Raw genomic sequence first — 23,022 nt, 5'->3', positions numbered from 1 at the left:
TACGTGGGTTCCTGCTCTCCATGCCAACTTCGCAAACTTCCGACATCTCCCCCGGCTGGTCAGTTACAGCCAATGACGTGCCCTACAACACCTTTCGAGGTCGTCGGTATCGATCTTTATGGGCCCCTTCCTGTTACTGGCGCTGGAAATAGATGGGTAGTCACCGCCGTAGACCATATGACACGCTACGCCGAGACAACTTCAGTAGCTACTGGTTCAGCATCGGAAGTTGCTGACTTCGTCCTTCAGGCCATAATACTACGTCATGGTGCTCCTCGTGTACTTCTGAGTGACCGTGGAAAGGTGTTCTTATCACAGCTTTTAGGTGAAGTTCTTCGCGTTTCTGGTACCACACACAAGATGGCGTCTAGCTACCATCCTCAAACAAACGGTCTGACCGAGAGATTTCATCGAACCCTTGCCGACATGATCGCCGTATACATTCAACCGGATCACAGAAACTGGGATAAACTTCTACCGTTCCCCACTTTCGCCTACAACACCGCTGTTCAGCGCACAACCGGCTACTCACCGTTTTATCTCGTTTACGGACGTTCACCTACTTTCTTTATCGATGTTTCCTTCCTCACCAGCAATGGCCCTACATCACCATCTTCTTGCGAAGAATATATTTCTCGCCTTGCCCAGTGCCGCCAGCGCGCTCGTATGAACACGGAAGCTACGCAACAAGCAAGGAAGGCCGTCTACGACACCTCTCATCGTGTGGTATCATTCCGACCGGGTGACGAGGTGCTGCTATTGACACCAATTCGCACACCTGGTCTCTGCGACAAGTTCCAGCCTCGATTCATCGGCCCATATGTTGTTTTAGAGCAGACTTCACCTGTCAACTATCGTGTGACGCCTCTTGTCGTGCCAACTGACCGCCGTTACCGCAGCGACGAAATTGTACACGTTTCCCGCATGAAGCTTTTCACACGACGTTCCTCGTCACCTTGACTACCCGCCCGCAGCGGCCAGGCTGGCCGCTTCCACGGGGGGAATCAGTGTAGGCATCTATTATGCGCTTCATCCTCATCTGAACAGCAGTCAATAATCATCATATGTTCTGGCTGACAATCACCATCTTCTTGACACGAGCGCTTCTTTGTCGGGTCCGTTGCGCTTGTTCGTTCTCGAGTTCACGACGAATAAACCTCGTTACAACCGAGTCGTCATAATATATATATATATATATATATATATATATATATATATATATATATATATATATATATATATATATATATATTTAAGGGAAAGAAGTGTATACTTAAGGGGGCTCGTTTTTCCGTGTTTTTGACACAATAATAATGAGATCTAACAGACAGTAATGCCAAGGAATGTACAGGGGAAGTTATTAGAACCAATGGAATGTAAATAAGAAGAAAGAAAAGTGGATGAAAAAATAACCAGCCGTGAGCAGGTATATATATATATTGGGTAGTTACATACAGGCAGATAGATAGATGGATAGATAGATAGATAGATAGACAGACAGATAGATAGATAGATAGATAGATAGATAGATAGATAGATAGATAGATAGATAGATAGATAGATAGATAGATAGATAGATAGATAGATAGATAGATAGATAGATAGATAGATAGATAGATAGATAGATAGATAGACAGACAGATAGATAGATAGATAGATAGATAGATAGATAGATAGATAGATAGATAGATAGATAGATAGATAGATAGATAGATAGATAGATAGATAGATAGATAGATAGATAGATAGATAGATAGATAGATAGATAGATAGATAGATAGCGTTATGCTGAAGCACCTATATACGCCACAGGGCTTGCTGGCATTGTCCTTGATATCAATGATTGAAATGACGCAGTTAACCACGGTGTCCAGGTCATTTGGGCTGACACCACGGAGACCTGCGACCAGTTGCAAGAACTCGTAGGTGTTCAGCTTCTCCAAGAGGCTTCCGGTTTGTTGGCAATAGCTGATCTGTGATTGCCACTGGTGAGCAAAAAAAGAAAAGAAAATTGGAGCTAAGCTAGGACAACGCTGACTTCAAAGACGCTAACATCGAATTGTTCAAATCCCTAGGCGCAATGCCACCAACTGAGAACTTGAAGGTAATTTAATGTGTGTCATTCACAATTTGTTTGTTATATGTTGCAATAAGTTTGCTCCCCGCCCCCATTATATAGTGTTTAGGCTTCTACTTAGACATCTTTAATGATCCCCTCCTTTCTGTGAATTCGCACGGGAGTGCAAAAGCCGATGCTATAGCTTCCTTGTGGAATTTTCGGAGAACCACGCACGTTAGCAGCAGACCAGAGATGACTATAGCGGCACCCAAAGAGCCTTCGTTGACAATGTGCATACCCACTGTATAACTTCAAAGGGCCACGACGCTTGATTTTAGATCACAATTTGCGTTGTTTTTAGTGGTTCACCCTTCAACGACCGCAATAAAGCTGACAATGTTTTTAGCGTTTTTGGTCATGCGCTTATCTAACAACTGAAGAGATTTTTATATACACGTCAGTGAACTAAAAGTCGAGCAAAAATGACACGCTGGTGAGGCATCGCGTAAAAGCTGCTTGCCTTACGAGCGTCTGTATTCCGGCGCACGCTTATGTTCCGTGCTCAGCTGCCCAGCAGCTGCTTCAGCGATGCAGCAGCTACGCACTGACCACCTGTACAAGTATTGCAGAGAGCTGCTGTATGGTGGTGCAGGGCCACATTCGGTTTATTGTGTGCGTGCAGTGGAGAAAATAGAGGACCTACTCTTATATATATGCCTCAGTTGACTCGAATAGCTCTCTTCTTTTTCTTCAAACTCGATGTATTCGGCCAAATATCCTAGTTTTTTTTTCCTTTTAAGGATAGGCTAATGTGTAGGCACTTAAATCTAGAGACTTCTTTGTGGACGAGGCCCCTGTATAGGAGCCGAAACCTCTGTTATATTTTTATAGCGTTTTCGCTCGCATCTTCCTTTCACCTTTTCACTGCGATTATTCCCGACCGAGTGGGCTTTCGTCAAGCGCTGGATTTCATTATACATTGACGGGCGTGGGGTCAAACTATCGTGACGGAAATTCCCCGCTAAACTACCTTCACCAACAACCCTTCCGCCTGCAAAGGTAATCTCCAGTTCAACCTATCCTGCAAGTTCCTTGGTTTTATACCCCGCTCTCTTTACTTGAACCGACCCGTCCTGTCGAGTTTTGGCCTAAGCGTTCTTGCCCGTACAGAACGCTCGCCTCTCCAGGCCAAGATACTAGAGTATCTAGAAAGATACTAGAAAGATACTAGAAATCACCTGCCTTGTTAACGAGGACCAAACAGCAAGGTACAAAAAGGGCTGGCAAATGTTTCTCGCGGAGTTGTTTCATTTTGTCCCTCAAGGCTCGATAAGCATCTGTACTATGGTCTCGTCTTCAGCAATGACTCAGCTCTGGCTATTTATGAACTGTCTAAGATACACACGCCTGATTTACCTATGGGAAGAATTGTGGATTACGTACGCTCCCCACTTCTTAGCTTGTCAAAGTACCTACACCACATCATCTCGGCGTTCGTGGGACTTGGCCGAACACACTTATGCAACTCTAAAAAAGTACATTTCATTGTGAACAAGCGCCCCGCACTGGTGGTCTAGTGGTTAAAGCACTCGACTGGTAACCCGAAGGTCGCAGAATCAGATTCCGGCCGCGGTGGCTGCATTTTAGATGGAGACAAAAATGTTTGAGGCCCGACAACTCAGATTTAGGTGCACGTTAAAGGACCCCAGGTGGTCGAAATTTCCAGAGCCTTCCTACACTACGGCATTTCTAATACCCATATCAAGGTTTTGGGATGTTACACCCCAGATTTCATAATATTAATAGTCGTTGTTGTTGACAAGAATCTGATAGGGGAGCCAAAACATATGTTATAGTTGTTAAAGTGTTTTTTCGTCACCGTCTTCCTTCCATAATTTGACCGTGATTACTCGCGTCTCCCTCCTAGAGATCTGCAACTAATGTGGCTTTGCAATGACTTCGAAATAGGAAGTGTTGTAAGCTCTCTTTACCTCACCTTCTCTTGCACTACCTCCTGGATCGGCCCACCTTTCGTCAAACAATATCTCCTGATGGCATCACCATGTGACGTCACGTCACGTGATGTCACCCGCCATGAAGACGTCATATACGGCACCGCTATCTCGTGATAATTATTATTTGCATCTCTCGAGTGGACGCCGCCGACGCGGAACACCGGTCACCGGTTTGATGAGGCACACGAGGCTTAAAGGAAGGATGCTCACCTTTCGAGCGTTCTCCTGCATTGACGCTTTCTCGGTGTAAGCCTCGCCGTATGTGGCTTCAGTCAACCCAGCGAGCAAGTTTAACGTCGTGGTCTTGCCCGAACCGTGTACACCCAGCAGTCCGAAGCACTCCGAGGGTCTGAGCGCTAGGTTGAAGTCCCTGACGGCGCTGTTCTCGTCGAAGCTCTTGCACAGGTCGCGAGCTACAAGCGTGTGCGCTGTGAAGTCCTTCTTCTCGCACAGGGATGTCGCCAGTTGCTTCTCTTCTTCGACCTCGGGATAGCGTGTCGGCGTCGTCTTCGCGTCCTCCGCGGTAGATGGTGGCCCTGCATTCAGACTTCTTCACAAGGAGATATGATCTATCTATCTATCTATCTATCTATCTATCTATCTATCTATCTATCTATCTATCTATCTATCTATCTATCTATCTATCTATCTATCTATCTATCTATCTATCTATCTATCTATCTATCTATCTATCTATCTATCTATCTATCTATCTAGCTGCCTGCCTGCCTGCCTGCCTGCCTGCCTGCCTGCCCTTATCTATCTAGCTGCCTGCCTGCCCTGCTTGCCTGCCCTGCTTTCCTGCCTGCCTGCCTGTCTGTCTGTCTGCCTGCTTGCCTCGATATTGACTTATATTGTCACGACGTCAAAACAGAGGTCTTGCCGCAGAGATTGAGACACCTGAAGCAGGTCGCGCAAGCGAGCTCCTCTTTATCGTCCATTTCATACTCCTTCATGGCACATGCACAACTGGCATCGTCTTTCTTGAGCAAGCACGTGACAATATGTATCTGCCCGCCTGCCTATTATTGTGATATGGACTCTCTCAGAAGCTTCGTGCAGCGGTCATGCTTCATATAGTGTCCAAACTAAAAGTTTTGCGCAGAAAAGCGTAGTTTTCACGCCCTACATGGCAGAAGCACGATGCCGCTGGCGAAGAACGCGGTTAAATGAGTCCTGCAACACTTGCTAAAGCAGCCTTTTAATGGATTCATTTACGGAACCTATTGCCTTATGAATTTACCATCGCCAATATTTTTTAGACTTAATTGAACGAGCGAAGTCACGAAGATTTGTGTCATGTAGCAATTTAGGTTAGGTTAGGTTCTCTCTCTCTCTTCCCTCGTCCCGCTGTAAACACTGGAAACTAATCAGGAAGAGACGGCACTTGGAAGAAACACGTCACCTGCACCTCGTGGCCTTGAACACCTTTTCTCTTTTTTTTTCTTTGAATACGCGTGTTTTCAGCGCGATCGTGTGCGCACGCGTGGTCAAGTCGTGACCTCCCGCTGCAATTCCCGTAACGAACGAGCGCGCCATACTCAAATCAGCCAATGGCTTATATAGCGGCTTTTGCGCAATAATTTTGGGTATCCTACGTCATTTCCCGAAATAGCGGAAAGTGATTTTCAGCTGAGTTTGAGAATTTCTCGCAAAGGTGCAGGCCATTATCCGTGCAATATTATTCGTCTCGCGTGTTCTAGGGAGCCTCTACTACCGTTCGACAGCGTTTTCTGACCATGCTCAAAAAGCGCTGCAGGGCCCCTTTAAAGCACATATATGATGCGAGCCGGCAATCTGCGTAGCACGAAAGGCGCACCCAATAACATCGCTCTGCGTGCGACGCCTGACGTCGACGATTCCTCAAGCGTAGGAGAAATGAACGGCCCGGGTGAATGAGCGTGAAGATGCACCACTACGAGAGGGGGAAGGGAGAGCTGCGAGAAAAGATGACTGCATCGTTCAAGCAGCTGTCACGAACTTTGATCAATGCTGTGTGCACCCTATCTCGGCAGACAGCGGTAGACAGCTCGTACACCCTAATTCGTGCTGTGCTCCCACTGCCTTTTCGGCGCCCGTAGAAAACTAATAGCAAGAAAAACGCTTCGCTGCCTGAAGCAGCAACATTACCCTACACCAGCGTGGTGTAGAAGGGCTAGCCTTGCTTGTATAACAATCTAACTGGCTGCTATCACGCACATCTTCATTGCGACGATATTAATGTTCTGTAGTGTAAAATGCAAGGTCATTTCTCTAGTTCTTTTTTTAAACTCGACACTGTAAATTTATTACAGTGCGCCACACAGTACCGTGTGGCGAGCATTTTGTGGCGCAGTTTTCTAAACGGCAATAACTGAGGATGAGAGTTGAGCTTTTGTATACCCTATCCGCTTTTGTCCGAAGATCGCCTCTCGCCAGCTGTAGTAGCCCGACGTGCAGTAGCTCGCGAATTCCGAGATAGACAACGCCATTCAGCACCAGAAACAGCAACTCCAGCAGAACGCCGCTGTGGGTAAAGCTGACTATCGTCGCTCCCTCGCAGGGCGAAGAGTACCAGTGAGGAGTTTTGGAGTGATCTTCTTCCTCTTTGGCTGCGGCTAGGGCTGCACAATTCACCATAATGCAAAACTAATAAGGAAAAACGCATAAATTTATGGATAAATGCTATGAGCATCGTCTTTGTAATAGGGCGTTCACGTATGTGCCACCAGACTTGACAAATGAAAAATAGTTTTTTTTTTCTTTCTTTTAATCTGGCCCAATGCCTTGATTGTTTCCTTTGATTAAATCTGAATTACTATAGAAAAATAAAACGCAAATTTACAGCAGTCACGATCGCTGCTATTTATGACATAACTCCCATTTTTCTCACTAGTTATTGTTGTTTCTGTTTTATTGTGATAGCCATTACGTAGACACTTCTAGCTCCGTTGCCACAGATAGCTGAAATGCCCGGTGGTCGAAATTTCCGGAGCTCTCTTTTACGCCGTCTCTCAATCATATGGTGGTTTTGGAACGTTCATTGAACCCCACATCTTAAACAATCAATGAATCCATCGATTCCTCGCCCCCCCCCCCCCCCCCACACTACTTTCCAGAAAGCTTTTCGCATCTTGAGTGGTTTTTAACTACCGTCCGATTCGAAGGCACCGCAGGTTTGCTGTGCCACAGTTTTCTATAATTACAATAGAGGGTCCTCTACGCGGTAGTGAGTGAAGAAGCTTCAACTCACGGCACTTCAGCGAGCATGGAAATGATGGCATGATGGGCAGTACACGGATTTGTCTAATGCTCGTACTTCCGGCTCCATTTGCCTTCGCGTGGCTTGGCGCTACTTTGCCACGAGACGATAATCAGCTAAAGTTCAGCCGCTGGAGTTCCCCGCTTTGACCTTATTGGGGTCACCGATTCAAATCGGCGTACAATGCTTACAATGATCCGTTCTTTCATTCAAATTAAAACGAAAAGAAAACAATAAACAAAGCCACAAGGTAAGGCAAACTGGTGTCCATCATTTCCATTGTGGCTAAATAATCGGAGCGCCAGAGTGCCCTCTAGTTAATTTTAAGAAACTATTCTCGGTGCCTCATCTCGTTTTGCACGGCCTGCGTGAGTGGCTCACGTTTCACCAAGTGACGATGTGATGTGATGACGCTACAGCGTGACGTCACTATATGTGACGTCAGAGTGACATGTTTACCTCACAGATTTTGGTGTTCTATGGCGTCATTGGGCGACGATTTTTTGCGTCGCCCGTAGTGACACCGAAGCCACAGGATGGACGATCTGACGACGACGTTCAGTTATCGCGTCTGCTGAGCGTAGCTCGGCGAACTCGTTCGTTTGTCGCCTCACTCTGATTCACTTAGACTCGGATCGAGCCGTTAGTCTGAGTGACTCCGCGTGAGCAATACTATGGTGAGTTTGAGTCCGAGTGAGTTCTGTGGAATGAATTTTTCGTGAGTCTGAGCCTTAGTGAGACCAAAGTGCACGATATATTCCATGAGCGAGTCCTAGTGAGCACGGCAGTTTTTATCCGACCTCCGAAGTCACTTAGGAGGCGAATTGAACCGAACGCATATTATTCGCACTAGCCTGCAGGTATTCGGGCTATTTTTTTTATTTCTCCCCATACTAATTAATTAATAATTCTTGATTATATCATTTTATATATGGGCTAGAAACCCAAAATATGAAAACTGAGATGTAGAGCACTTTCCGAAACCACTGATTAAATTGATTCCTGTACGATACGTCTCGCGCTGTTATTGTTTCCACGTTGCAAAGAAAGCTCGTGAAGTGTGAAAAGCCGGGTGGCGGACCGCGAGTGCACTGCTTTAGTGCTGCTACAGGCTTTTCAGTGTTTATTTTTGGGCTTCCAGCCCATATAAAATAAGGTAATTAAGAATTATCGATTATTTAGTATGATATAAATAAAAGATAGCCTGAGTACCTACAGGCTAGTGCGAGAAATACGCGTTTGGTTCAATTCACCCCTGACGTCTTCCATTTTGAAATTCTTGACTCAAGTTATTTGGGACACCCTGTATATTGCTTAGGCAACTGGGACTTTCGCTTTGAAGAACGCCTGTCCGTCATCTTGTGCGCCATTGTCGAACTGTCGTCAAATGCGCAGGCTTCGTTTCTTCTGGACACTGTTCGTAGCTTATAATTGCAAAGGGCGCTTAGTGTGTCAGGAAGAGCCATATAGCTCACCATATGTCCAGGTTGGAAAGACGACCCGCCAGGTTCTCACGGAGACGGTCGTAACGATGGTGGCGCCTTCCGGGAAACTCGGGAGTGAAGGCACCGTTCTTTGGCGGTTGTACAGCTCCGCCGTGATCTCGGCGCTCCATATTTCGAACAAGCAGGCGAGCAGAGTCCAGGGCGGGAACAGGAGTGTCGCGTACTCCATCACATTTACGTTCACCTCATTGAATGACTCAACACCGAAGAATAACACGATTCCTGCGAGTAGAAGTTATGATGGGGATCGTGTAATGTAGCACACACAAAACTTTTACGTAACACGTGACGAGTAATCATTACTTGTAATAATAGGCGTGAGTACAAAGGGGGGGGGGGGTGATCATCCATCCTAGTCATCTAAGGAGGCTGCCAAGTCTGCGCCGTACCTCTACTCATTCGAACCTGTACCGCCGCTGTTTAACGTGCGAGGTCGTGGCCGTGCAGGTTTTCGAACATAAAGGAAGCTGATGACTACTGTTGTTGCGTGCCAAGAGCTGTTTATGCCTTGTATTCAACGTCAGAAAGCCGGAGATCAACGTCAGGTCACTGTGGAAAGTGCGTCATCATTTTTGTTTTAACGCGAGAATGTTAATGCCGGGGTCCACTACAACTTCAATGACGCATTTTCCTCACGGAAATGACGTCAAAAATACACAGGATCAAAAAACAAAGAAAGATGTTCTTCATTGGTAGTCGAACCTACGACCTCTATGCCTGCGAGAACACATGCCGAGCATTGTGTGCACTGCGCCACGGTCACATACTTTGTAGACTTTACAGATAGGCCTTTTACATCTACCACGGCTCTTTCATGGTGACCTTGCTTAAATAAAGTAATGGTTCATGACCTTGACTTCCACGATTAGTTCAATCAAAGCATTTCTACCCACTCGTATACTATTCGCCACGCTTAGAATAGGATAAAAACAATTTCGTCGGTCGACGCAATAACACATCGCCAGATGGTGAACTTAGCTCTAGCGTCAGCCTTGCTCATGGCATCCATTCTTACAAGAAACAGCTCTGCGAAGCTCGACTGCTTCGTCTGGCTATGACGTCATAACCTGACCGTCACTCCGCGTTCCCAACTTACGCTCGCACCGCGAAAGATCGTGGCCAGCAAAAGGGGCAAGACATGATACGCGTTACGTTTCCCTCTGGTTGGATGGAGCTGTTCAATAACTCATATGCCTTTCGATGGAGGCGTAAATGTTGTAGGCCCGTGTGCTCAGATTTGAGTGCACGTCAAAGAACCCCAGGTAGCCGAAATTTCTGGAGCCCTACACTACAGAGTCCCTCATAATCATATGGTGGTATTGGACCCCGCATATGAATCAAATCAATAACCAATATGCCGTGAGTAGCTGACCTTAACCCAAGTTGAGCGTCCAATCAGTGACGCTCTTCAGTCTGTCACACCCATTTCTCTCATTGAGGTCTCACTGTTAACTGCTACTGGTACCGCAATCATCTGTGACCACGAGGGTGTATGTAATAATTGATCGTGTATGTTTGTTATTGAGATAAAAATGTGCCACAATGCGTCGACATGTATGCATCCATGTCAAACGGTGTTATAGCTGGGGAACACCAACAGACACTGCGCAGGCTCTCTCATGTCAACATACAGTAGACATTGAGCTAGTTCTGTTAGGCCACATTTTACTTTCGTGTTATACCGATTCCTATGTTGCAGGGATCGACCATGTTCTTTGCAGCCACTCAGAAGCGAGGGAGCTTTTACGTCAAACTCGACCAAGTCAGGTGTGGGGCGCGTGGGGGTGCGCTATAGTTAAACTTCACCCCATCTCATAATGTGGAATCATGTGCATGAATATGCTTGTAATATATAGCATTTGGGAACTCTTCAATCACTACTACGAAGTAGTACGGATTCTTCAGATTGAAGACCCTTCAGAGAACGAGCTCTGGTCTGTTATCGCGACGGGCTCCTTACCGCTGAAGTAGATCCACAGGAACTGGCTGAACATTGCTCCCAGTTCCGTGAGCGCCCTCTCTGCTGTCAGGTACGCCATGCCAATCATCGCCAGGCTTGACAGCAAGAACGTGGCGAAGATGAGCGCTGTCGTAAACAGGACGGAAACGGGGCAAAAGTCAGGTCGGCTATTGAAACCTCGGAACAGCTATTCATTAAACATAATATTGTGTTTTTATTTATTTATATAGGAATACTGCTAACCTCTTGAAGTGTTTTAGCAAAGGGGGCATACTTTTTTGTTAAGTTTACAAATTGGCAAAGAAATAAAAAAAGGTTAAATAAGTACAAGCTTTCACAAGAAAATAAATAAGACGATGGTTCGCAGTAAACTGGCGTAAGGGCATACCATGATATCAGCGCATCATTCAAGATAAACATTAGTGGAGAATGAACACTACAGTGATAGTACATCTAATAAAGTACGCGCATTCACTGCTAGAGCTGCGCAGCAAAAATGTTCAAGGATGACATGCAAAACAATGCCATCGAATCAATGTGCTATGAGCTTCCAGGTTGTACGACAGAATCGTTTTTCATTATATGCATGAAAGCAAGTTTCAAAAAGGTGAACACATCTGTCATTACTGCAACATATACGAAACATGCACATAAATACCAGCACCACGTACAAAGCGCATACCACGGATGAGCTATAGGCTAGAATATTGCATACGAACACTTTACAACTGCTTCAAAACCTATAATATTTTATTGTCCCTACATTACGTTTATATCAGATCTAAGTGATTACTTGATGAAGTCATACATTTTTTTTTGCCGAAACTAACTGATATTTGATGATTTGTGCATAATACTGGAACAATGCTCCGATGTTCATCGTGTATATGTCCTTTTTTTACAATCCTTGTGCGCGCGCGCGCGTGTGTGTGTGTGTGTGTGTGTGTGTGTGTGTGTGTGTGTGTGTGTGTGTGTGTGTGTGTGTGTGTGTGTGTGTGTGTGTGTGTGTGTGTGTGTGTGTGTGTGTGTGTGTGTGTGTGTGTGTGTGTGTGTGTGTGTGTGTGTGTGTGTGTGATAATACATCCGAATATGACCATATTGTTATGGAAGACACGGGCTTCAAGCATTTTTGCCTCCATTGAAATTGTGGCCACCACCGCCGTGATTCGATCCCGCGACCTGCGGGCCAGTAACCGAGTTCCTCAGCCACTAGACCACCGTGGCGGGTACCGATTCCAAAGTAGGTAAATAAATTGTAAACGCGCGGTTTTCTGGCTTAGTGCTAGGCATATAATGTTGTTAAGCTGCATTAGTTCAGTGGGTGAGTCATACGGAGAAAAGTTTGAGTAAACTATTGCCATTCAGAACATAAATTATGTGTCTGACGCCTTCGCCATGTCAAAATAATTTAGGCTGAAATGTCGCATTTTGGGATCGCTGACCTTACGCATACTGCATCGTGACACTTTATAATGAGAGCCGACAGTGAGCGCTTTGACACTACATCAGCCAACCACAGCAATGCCAACTCCCACCAGACTCCTTCACACGAAAGGAGGCTGTCCCACTTCGCCGGCTGCAGACCCGAACTTTCCCGAATCTGAGCTTCACGCATAAAAGTGTTCTCGACTAGTTATATACCGATGCCTGTCCAGCATGTGGCGCTATCCCCACAACATTTCACGCCAGCGTAGAGTGCACCGCTGCCCACTTCCCTCTCCTACCACCAATCCTTTGGTGCACCCGTACCCCAGAGCAGTGGGAAGGCACTCTTCGCGATGGCTCCCTCTAGGTCTGTCGGGCGCGCGTTCTGCGGGTCCGGGCTGTCGCAGAGCTTGCCATAGGTGTTCCGGAAGAGATACCCTTCCCTTTTACTTGAATAACAACAAAATGTTTTCATCATCATCGGTATTGTTCTAGCTTTCGGTAGAGTGACAGACACTCCAGTGGGTATCATTTTTTTCCCGCGTTCACGACGCACGCTACGAACTCTCTTCCTCACCCATCTGAAGCGTTGTATGCTATATGTCTGAGCACAGGCGTAGGTTATTTTAGTACTGGAGAGCGCACACCACGGCATTTCTGTTGATTGATTGATTGATTGATTGACATGTGAGGTTTAACGTTCTAAAACCACCATATGATTATGAGAGACGCCGTAGTGGAGGACTCCGGAAATTGTGACCACCTCGTGTTCTTAAACCTGCACCCAAGTATGAGCACATGGGCCTACAGCATGTTCGCCTGCATCGAAAATGCAGATGCCGCAGCCGGGATTTGATCCCGCGACCTACTGGTCAGCAGCAGAGCACCTTGGCCACTAGACCACCGCGGCGGGGCATGGCATTTCCGTCCTTATATGAAGACCACCTTGACAATGCTTTGAAAAAATGTGCAGTGTTATGTGCTGGCTGATGGCTTGTTTGCGTGGCATACAGCATATGCTGCATCGAGGTGTACGCTAACTACTTCAGCTATGTACCACAAGGTTGAGATCATTATCTCTGGCGTTAGTCGTCTGAATAGAAATGACACTTGGAGGCAACGTGGGCGCATATACGTTAGGGGATGCTACAGCTTAAAAAAATGTTTCATACTACGGCGAAAACGTGGCTCGTTTTCTTGTTATACCAATTCCCGTAAGAGACGGATGGACTACGCATGTTTTTTTTTAATTATTATTGTGATAACAATCGCATGGACACTTTCGTCGGGTGTACGACGCCGCCGTCAGGTTACGTGTAAAGTACATGTCGATAACAGCCCCCGCGCATCGTACGTCCTACCCGCAGGTAAAAGTACGCAAAGAGGGGTGACGAACGCCGCTGAAGCAGGAAACGCTCCACCCGTCCAGAAGGGACACGAAAAGACGCCGTGGAAGGAGGGGGGTGGCTGTGTCGCTCGCCATCTCGGCGGGCATCAGCTAATTAACGCCTCACGTTCCCAACTACGTGCTATGCTGTACACGCGAAGAGACTACACGAAAACCGCTTCTCTCCCAAAAGTGACCGTATTGTCAGACACCATAGTCTGGCAGAGTTACGCGAAGGTGGATCCAAAGTACTTGGATGCTAGCCTTACCTAATGGAATAATACAAGTTGCTTCTATCGCAATAACTGCTTCGCCCTTGTGGTGAAACTAGTTTTTATTTAATACTAAGCACACTCACTTTACACGTTAAGACTGTGACCACTCAGACGTCAAGAAAACACGAGCATGAATTCACCGCAAGTCTCCACGGAGTTCCCGGTGCCACTCCTGTAGATCAGGCACCAAGGGATTGTGAAGGCCACGTAGTGGACGAAGTCGAAAGCCGCGTGCGAGACCACGAAGAAGCCGCCGCTCAAGCCGGTCATGAGTTGAATATCGCGGGCGCCGTCCACCCTCTCAGCGGCCGGAAACGCGGCGAAGGCCAAGCAGGCCAACGCGTACGTGGCTGCACATGCTACCGACCATAAGACGAGGATCTCCTCTCAGGCCGTGAAATTGCGCAATAGCATCTCGGACACCCTGGCCACGATGTGGGCCGCACGTTGGCGCGTCACCATGCGCAACAGGGCCGTGTCCAGGAGGTTAAGGAGTACGGGCGTGGCGAGAGGGTTGGTCAGGTCGACCATGAGACTGATCCTGCGATGGTAGTTGGCACGATGGTCTAGTGTTTGAAAAGTTCAGGGAACACGGAAGTTTGCAGGCGTAAAAAATTCTTGAAACAAGGGAATGCGCTCGAGCCAACATTAACCGGTATTAGGGGTGAAGGTCCTTAAGGTCAAGGCTTGTCCGTTAGCGTGCGCCGTAGCCTTGATGACGATGACTTGACGCGTATGAAGATGAAGATGATGACGATCACAGACAACTACTGGCTTGTGCAGTATATGACGTCTGAATATGCTCTACGACGCATTTCGTATGACTGGAAGCAACCAACAACTACCAGGGGAACGTGCACAAACCTCGTCTTTGTCAGCTTCAGGCTAGATCTGGTGTACCACAAAACAGTAACAATGAAGGCAAAGCGAAATTCACAACTTAGCACAACATACTATTTAGAACAATAAACCATGCACATAACTGTATACCGCTTTGTCACTCATTTACAACCGTGAATGGTCATTGTGACGGATGATTTGTATCACAGAATGATCTCACTGCTTCACCAACTCATCATCAATCACTTCATGGGTATGCCGTACTTTCCGTCTTCTGTAAGGAAGCCTCAAAAACGGCAATAACACGGGTCGAAACATCAGCTCCACCAAATGCCTATGTTCAAGAATTTTTCATCTCCCGTATGTTTTTCTGGGATGACTAGGAAGGCAAAAGGTGTATTATTTTTCTCCGCCGCTTTCACTAACAGCCCTCTGCTTCCCCGAAATACTTTTTGCGTCAAAAGTGGCTTTCCATTGCCTCTAGCAGCTAAGACATCGGAGTCCTTCTGCAACTAACGGGGTGTTTCAGAGCCTCCAAGATCGGCGCACATTTTACCAAGCAACGACGTCATGTGACGACGTCATGTTTTGTGACGCCATGGTGGCGTCATAATGATGGCACGAAAACTTGACGATCATCATGTCGGGATGACTGCGTATGGTTACATCATCACATGAAGATTTTTCGCATCACTGGTGCTCACGCCACCTACGCTCTGTTTTCACGTTTGGTCTTATACTACCATTTTCACTCTAATACAACGCGAAGATCCAGTAGCCGACGAAGATAACGATACATTAGATGGTGTGACCATTGCTGGATACCTGTCAATTGCCTTTCTTCCTCTCTACACATACAATGAAATAGCCTGCGTAACGAAGAATCCATATGGTTATTCGAGAGGCTGGCGATAATAATGAGGTTATAAACTGTACACACAGGCGACGACAGTCACGGAAACGCAGCATTTGGTCGGCTCGCCTTCCAAGCAAGTCCATATAGTGTAGGACCACAAGCTTTATCAGCCCGAACCCCAGACAACGAGGTTATATGACGGCTGAGTTTCGGTATAGACTTGTAACACACTTCCGGAATAAAATACGGCGAAATAGGCACTTTGTGCTTTACGCTACAAAAATTAAGGATTAATTTTGCAGTACCACAGTTGCTCCACGGTTCGTTTAGCTTTCATCGTTGTTAACGCGCTGTAACTGAGAGTACCTAATCGAAATATGCGCTTCACGAATTCCTGTTCCCACGTGACTTAGACTTACGTCAGGCCGTGTTGACGCGTATCTGGGTGACCGCTCTCTCAATATCTATACCGAAAGTATTTTTTAAAGAGTGGCATAGAAGATACATTAGAAACGTTTCGGTGGTTCTGTTTATATTTAGAGGAAGAACATACTCCTTTAAGCGATCTACGTGACGTCATGGCGCAGTGCAGTGCACTGTCCTATAGCTGCGAAACTGTTAAAAGCCGACATAAATCTCTAGGGATCTGTCTTCCGCATATTCTAGCCCATCGGCGAGAGTGAAGCCGGGCAAGAGAAAGAGCATGAATAAAGCTAAGCTTGGAAGCCCAGTGTCTGGCCTTGAGGCTCTATAGCACCATGTTGAGCCTAAGAAGGCTAGAGAGATGGAGAGCAAGGGCGAGGTTACGATGGAAAGGGAGAAGGTAGCGGAGAGAGAAAGGCAGAGAAGTAGTCGACCAATGGCAGCGTGTGCTCGAGCTCAGGCGGTGCTGGCAGAAGACCAGAAGGGATACGCCCAAACTTTGACAAAAGCGGAGGAAAGTCACGCTGATGCGACCAGTTCCGCTGTTTAATTAGCCATCGCGACGTTTAGTCAGTTGAACCTGCGTTTAGTATTTAACGCGATAGCGTTAAAGAGTTTGTTTCGCAGAAATGCTGGCGTGGGTGTTGGCGTCGTAGGTTGCGAGCGACAAATCACGATTTTCTTCGTGGCAGGAAAATCGAGAAAGGTGCAAGTAAGAATGATAAAATTTTCTGGGTCTGAGTGAGGATAGAATCAAAACTGTTGACGTGGAAAGCAGATGTTCCACCACACAGCCGCACGTTTGATTGGAAATACAGGGAAAAGAACTTCGATGCTTTACAAGCAAACACGTCCTGTATACAGTATTTACAATGCTACATGTAATATCTCAGTAATATTGCGTGGTACAAGCGAACACTGCCAAACGAGCGTCTGAACATGTTATTATCAGAACTACTTAGTGGTTTAAAGCCAGCCACCTATTGCAAAAAAGCACACGCGTTACTGCGCGTATTCTCTAAGGCCACGTAATGGGTGCATAGCAAGTTCAAAAATATTAAACTTGCATAATTGCTTGTGGTTTAAAGCAATGCTACTCATTACGCAGAATGTTGCCATAGGCGAAAGATTCACTGACACAAGCCATTTTAAACTTTATCGATTGTGTTGTAGTAATCCAGAATTGAAGCTTCTCGAATAAGATCACACAATAAAAAGTATGCACTTGAAGTAGGCAATAGGGACCGAATATCATTATAACGTTCAAATTTTAGAGGCGAAACTTCAGGATTCCGCGGTATTTTTTGGCAAAGTCATCTCATCGATCTGACTCCAGGACAACGGCCATCGGGTTAAGTGCGAATGTAGGTCGCCAAATCGATGCCGACGCGCAGCTCGTTGACATCCGAGACAAGAAGGACGCTACCGCCCTCGGCCTCCGCCAGAATCGTCAGCGTCCGACTCAAGTTACCCGCCGCACCACTCTGGAGCACAAGCGAGTAGCCGGGGAAGTTGTATCCCAGGCGAATCTCCGACGTTCCGAACAGATGGTAGAGCTCCTGTTCGTATTGCATAACCTTGGCCGCCGGGGCTGGTACGGCCTGCATGCAAAACCCCGCACAAGGTTGGCCTTCAGGACACACACAAGGCACGGTAGTGACTATGCACTCCGGGAGTTGGTATAGTCGCCAAGCGCCGGAATTGCGAAGATATTTTAAATTCGGAGCATTTCTTAGCCGCGCTGTGTCACGCGTCGTGCGTCGGCGTTGTCCACACACCCACTGCGCATGCTCGCGCCTCTCGTATCGTGCCGCATGCTCGTGTCTCGCGCCAACTGTTTGCTCCCTCCCTCTCTCGTCTCGCAAAGCCGACGCAGGCAGCGTCTGGTAGTAAAAAACCGACTGCTCGAGCTGCACAACCGTTCACCGGCCACCCCGTATATGCAGTCACTGGATCGAAGATCGGCGTCTCAACACTCGTTGAAGGTAACGCTTCTCCTTGATTCAATAAATAATAATACTGTGCTGTGTGTGTAATAATAATAAAATACTTAGGTGTTACTATATCCAGCAGTTTAAAGTGGGACAAGCATATTGACAACATTACAGGACTGGCGAAGCGAAAGCTGGGTTTTCTGAGAAGGAAACTCCGTAATGCAACGCCCTCTGTTAAATTGTTGGCGTATAGGACTATTGTTGGACCAACGCTGGAGTACGCAGCTAGCATCTGGGATCCGCATACTAAAACTGAAATTAACAAACTTGAACGAGTACAAAGATTGGCCGCGAGGTTTATTTATTCAAATTACATGAGAACACAGTCTGTATCACTTTTGCTTGCTAGGGCTGACCTTCAATCGTTAGCTACACGTAGAAAAATAGCTCGCTTAAAATTTATTTATGACCTGTATCATAAGAACTACAAGCTGGGTCCCAGTGTATACCTGCGCCCCCCAGGACGAGTGTCGGCTCGTACCAATCACTCATTTTCTGTCCAAGCTTATGTACCGCGGGTGGATGTATTTAAGTTTTCGTTTCTGGTGCGATCTATTGTTGACTGGAATGCGCTTCCTCCCGAGGTACTTACAGGATGTAGATCCTCACAGGATTTTCAACGACGGCTGGACTTGTTTTTTGCCTAACATTGTTTGTGTACTGTTCACCTGTTCACCTCCCACCCCTGCTACAGCCCGCAAGGGCTAGCAGTATTGTAAATAAATAAAAATAAAAAATAAATAATAATAATAATAATAATAATAATAATAATAATAATAATAATAATAATAATTGGCAGACCCCTCATACAGTGGGAATCTATGATATGCGAAGCACGAATGAGAAAGTTTGACATGTCACTTTAAAATCACCACCACGTTATGAGGTGGAAATAAAGAATGCCCTACATGACTTCCGCGTCATGATTATCATGCTTGAATGTGTCGTTTACCTTCGTCATCTATTCACGTTACGCGATGCCAAATTTAGTATATGCGGAGCTAGCAAAACGGCCGCGAGCACGCTATGAGCTTGGTGTGTTTTCATGTTCCTACATGACACGCGTGTCAGGATTATCATCTTCGCACCACTTATATTCTATTGTAATCCATTGACGTCAGGTAACACTGAATTGTAGTATATGTGGAGCTAGCAAAACGGCCGCGAGCGCATCATGAAGGGTCCAATATACTCCAAAAGGAGCGCTGACGCGCGTGAACACTGGGCACAGCCACGCTACGTTAGCAAAACGCGAGCACTACGTAGTCTGACGCCAGGCGCGACCGGCGCTACCAGCGACCGTCGGCACGGACCGACGGCAATGGGCTCTAAATGCGACATGCTGCATTTCGCGCCGATGCGTTACCCATACAACACTGCGTCTCCCTCTTTTCGTGACGGAGGGACATCGGACGCGCTGAAACGTGCATGCGTCAAAGCAACGCAGGGTTGCATGCGCCTGCGAGTATGGCAGGACCGGCACCTGGCGTGGCAACGCTGGCGTGACGCGACGAAATGAACGCCGGCGAGTACGTGCACCACGCCATGACGAAATGTATTGGCGACTTGCCTATGGCATGTAGTCATGCTCTCACATGAAAGTTACCCTGTTCAAGAAAAGCTTTTCGGCTATCCGGGTGTACAGTGACAACTAATTAACGCAGAGATGAATGGATGTACAGCGTCAATTTTTATAAAAGGGAACACGGGAGCGTGTGGCCTGCGCGCTCCGGCGGCTGCTGGCAGCGCGCTCAAGCGGAAGCGAGAGCAACTACAGTCTCTTTTCGCGTCATCTCGCGGGGATCAAAAGAACCATTCGTTGCTCATATGGAACCAGCGGCAAGATCGGACCCTCTCCCCCTTCAAGGTGATTACGCGAGAGGCGGTAATCGCCTTGTAATCGCCTTGAAGGGGGGGGGGGGGGTTGCAATATTGCCGTTTTATATTAGCAACGAATGGTTGTTTTGCTCGCCGCGAGATGACGCCAAAGGAGACTGTGGTTGCTCTCGCTCCCGCTCGAATGCGCTGCCAGCAGCCACCGGAGCGCGCATGCCACGCGTCGCCGTGTTCCCTTTCATTAAAATTGACACTGTACGTGGGATAAGTGCGGGAGTATGGGACACCAGTATACCATCAATGCGGTTGACCACCGAAGTAACGCGACTCTAGGGGATGCCATGAGCAGAACGAGAGCTTAGGTGGTCCTTGGAGCCAAGAAAAATTATAGACCATCTCATCTCCCCGAAGGTAACTTTGATGGGATACGAAGCAGCAGCGGTGCGCGTGGCGTTGACCCGGTGAAAACGGATGTTGACGCGGGTGCTGGAAGAACGGTTTAAAGCGAAACTCGGTGTAGCGTTTACACGAGTAAACGTTTGTTTGAAACACAAAGACACAGGAGGTGGGTTGAGTTTTGTGCAAGGAGGTTTAAAAAATTGCACCTGTTTTAAACATTCTTGGTTTTGTGCAAGTTTCATCGCAGATAAACTAGCCGTAAGAGTAGACAGATTTAGTTGCGCGTCCGCAGGCTGCTGCCATTTGCAATGGCAGGCTGTGCAATAAATCCATGAAATCGACGTGCAGTCGGGTGTTGCGGGCGATGGAGAGGGTGAAGCAAGAGAGAAGTGTGTTGCGAGGAGGTGAAGGGGCCGTTAGCTTCTGCGGGTGAGGGAGAGAATGACGTCAATGCGCAGCTGCGACTTGACTTACTTGGCACCGCTCCAACACCTGCGGCTAGAGGGTTCGTATGGACGTACGGAACAGCGTTACATAGTCTAGTCAAAGAGCTGCTTCACATCTAAAAAGCAAGAATTAGGACCCGGGGTTGGAAGCGCCCTGTTTCACCTGTCTTTCTCATACAATCACATGCATGCACGCGCGGGCTCTGTAGGTGAATGTGTGTGTGTGAACCATAAATAGTATAACATTTGAATATCCGAAAGTTTCTTTTTTTTAATTATGCTTATGCATTTCCAGCTTCTCTGCAAAATATCTATAAAGATCTTTACATCGTGCAGGAAGAAACCGCCATGCGTACACTTGACACGCGTAAAGGGAAGCAAGTATTAATCCATCACCTTGAGCAGAAGCCCCAGCAGCACCAGCGGTAGCACGTACGACAGGAGGAAGATGCCCGGGCTCCGCCACATGTGCGCCAGCCGCTTCATGAACAGTGTCTCGAAGCACTGGGCTGATGTCCGATAGTGTTTCGACACCGGCTTGCACAAAATGGCGACATCATCACCTGCACATAGGTAGGTGTGACATTTAAATAAAGCTTGATCCAAGTTTCGTAAGACTCAAGTTACCGCACGAGAAATGCGCATGAACATGCTTAAAGATACACGCGCACAGGCTATTCAGCAATGAGCCAAATCTAAGAAGATTAAGTTAATCAATCAGTCGCAAGGCTTTCAGATTGGAAAGAACACTTGTAATATAACCGCACTGTTACGTGCCTCACTGCTGCGTTTTCCCGGCTGTTACGCCGTTTACCAAGGGTCCCGGCATAGCTCGCGCAGAAACTAATGTAATTGGAACCCCGCTGTTACGGCGCCACTGCGAGACCATTCCCGTATAATGCGTCGTGAAGTGCACTCCGGGCCTGTCAAGTGACCACGGAAAAAATCAGACGTGTTGACTTTTGACGCATCTTGACCTGCAGCTTGGCAGCACGATCAGCCGCATGAGTGGCGCAAACGACACGCCTAACGTACTATACGTTGCTGTTGCAGCAAACAAAATTATAGCCTCCTAGATTCGTGTTGCGATGATGGTATCTCTAACATGACTTCCTCAAAAACAGTCTTTAGCGTTCAGAAAAGCAATGCCTTCGAGGGAGGCGTTCGTCGGCATGGGCTTATCCCCATCATTATTTTACGGAGGAGTTCACGCTCTTCGTGGTTGGACTCTAGAATTCCACCTAACATCTATAGCGTCTACTAACACGCTTCAAAACACGCAAAGACTACAAGGCCCCTTTCACAAAGATAAGCCCACCAGTCTGTCTGAGTAACCTGTCTGTTCATTCAGCCTCTTAAGTCATCCCCGACCCCTTATAGAAAGCGAGAAAGAAGAGTTGCGCCTGAATTTGTAATGGTATAGCACTAGGGACCTCGCTTTGCGGTAATTCTGGTGTCGGCATACTGGTAGTAGTGAGCGAAAAAATGAGAAAGATAATAATAAAAAATAGTTGGTTCTGATGAAAGCGGTGATTAGAACCTGCGACACTTCGCTCCAATTGCGATCAGTTTACCCGCTCGGTCATCCCATATCAATAACCTAGTGTTAACGGCGAGCTATTTATATTATGAGGAAGAGCTTTATTCGAGGCGAGCTCGAGCTGGCACACACTGATGATGATATCTACAGATGAGGAAATTATACAAATGATGATGACGCGTCCAATTGATAAAGAAGAGTCGGTGACTGCGCTCACACTAATTCCCCGTCACGCTGGAAGCGGCCGCCTGGCCGCGCAAGCGACAATATTAGGAATTGCGTCGGGTGTACAGTTTCAGCCGAGAAACGTGCACAATTTCTGCCCCACGGCAACGGTGGTCGGAGGGAGCGTTAAGTGGTGAGATACGGTAATTAACGGGGGACGTTTGTTCAATCACCGTATAAGGCCCTATAAAACGACTGAGGAATTTTTCACATAAGCCGGGCACACGCACGGGAGTCCACAGAAGAACTTCGTCTTCCGGGGAAAAGGTGACAGCCCGGTGAGTTGAGTCGAGAGACTTGCGAGCTCCCTGAGAGATGCCGGTGTTAATTCGGGCCAGATGACGGCAGTGCTCGAGGCGAGACAAAAATTGTGTGGATAAAGGGCTTGCTGAGGTAGCAGGAGCCGAAAGGAAGGAGACGTCCGGAGTTACACTTGGAGAGCGGCCATGGACCAGAAAATAGGGAGAAAAGCCGGTGGTGCGTTGCGTAGCTTTATTGTAGGCGAACGTTACGAATGGCAAAATGGCGTCCCAGTTCATGTGGTCAGGGTTAACGTACATGGCAATCATGTCCGAGAGGGTACGATGAAAGCGTTC

The 23,022-nt window shown here is 47.1% G+C and overlaps 2 protein-coding genes across 2 annotated transcripts in view; both read right to left on the bottom strand.

Moving 5' to 3' along the window:
• Positions 1-4,025: 4,025 nt before the first annotated feature.
• LOC142767399 (uncharacterized) lies at positions 4,026-21,273 on the bottom strand. The gene is made up of 5 exons (XM_075868968.1): positions 21,058-21,273; positions 10,781-10,906; positions 8,791-9,042; positions 6,457-6,677; positions 4,026-4,610 (listed from the first exon to the last, which is right to left on the bottom strand). Exons 2-5 carry the CDS (start codon positions 10,866-10,868, stop codon positions 4,488-4,490), a joined length of 684 nt encoding a protein of 227 aa, XP_075725083.1. The 5' UTR covers positions 10,869-10,906; positions 21,058-21,273; the 3' UTR covers positions 4,026-4,487.
• LOC142767734 (phospholipid-transporting ATPase ABCA3-like) overlaps positions 21,091-23,022 on the bottom strand; it is a 20,617-nt gene continuing 18,685 nt past the window's right edge. The window contains exon 8 of the mRNA XM_075869955.1: positions 21,091-21,224. Within this exon, the coding sequence (XP_075726070.1) occupies positions 21,221-21,224 (4 nt within the window). The 3' untranslated portion in view covers positions 21,091-21,220. The remainder of the gene's footprint in view (positions 21,225-23,022) is intronic.

The sequence above is a fragment of the Rhipicephalus microplus genome, chromosome 7 (genome assembly GCF_043290135.1).
Source record: "Rhipicephalus microplus isolate Deutch F79 chromosome 7, USDA_Rmic, whole genome shotgun sequence".
Lineage (NCBI taxonomy): Eukaryota > Metazoa > Arthropoda > Arachnida > Ixodida > Ixodidae > Rhipicephalus > Rhipicephalus microplus.
Note: the sequence above shows the minus strand (reverse complement) of the source record. Positions and strands in the feature narration are given on the sequence as shown.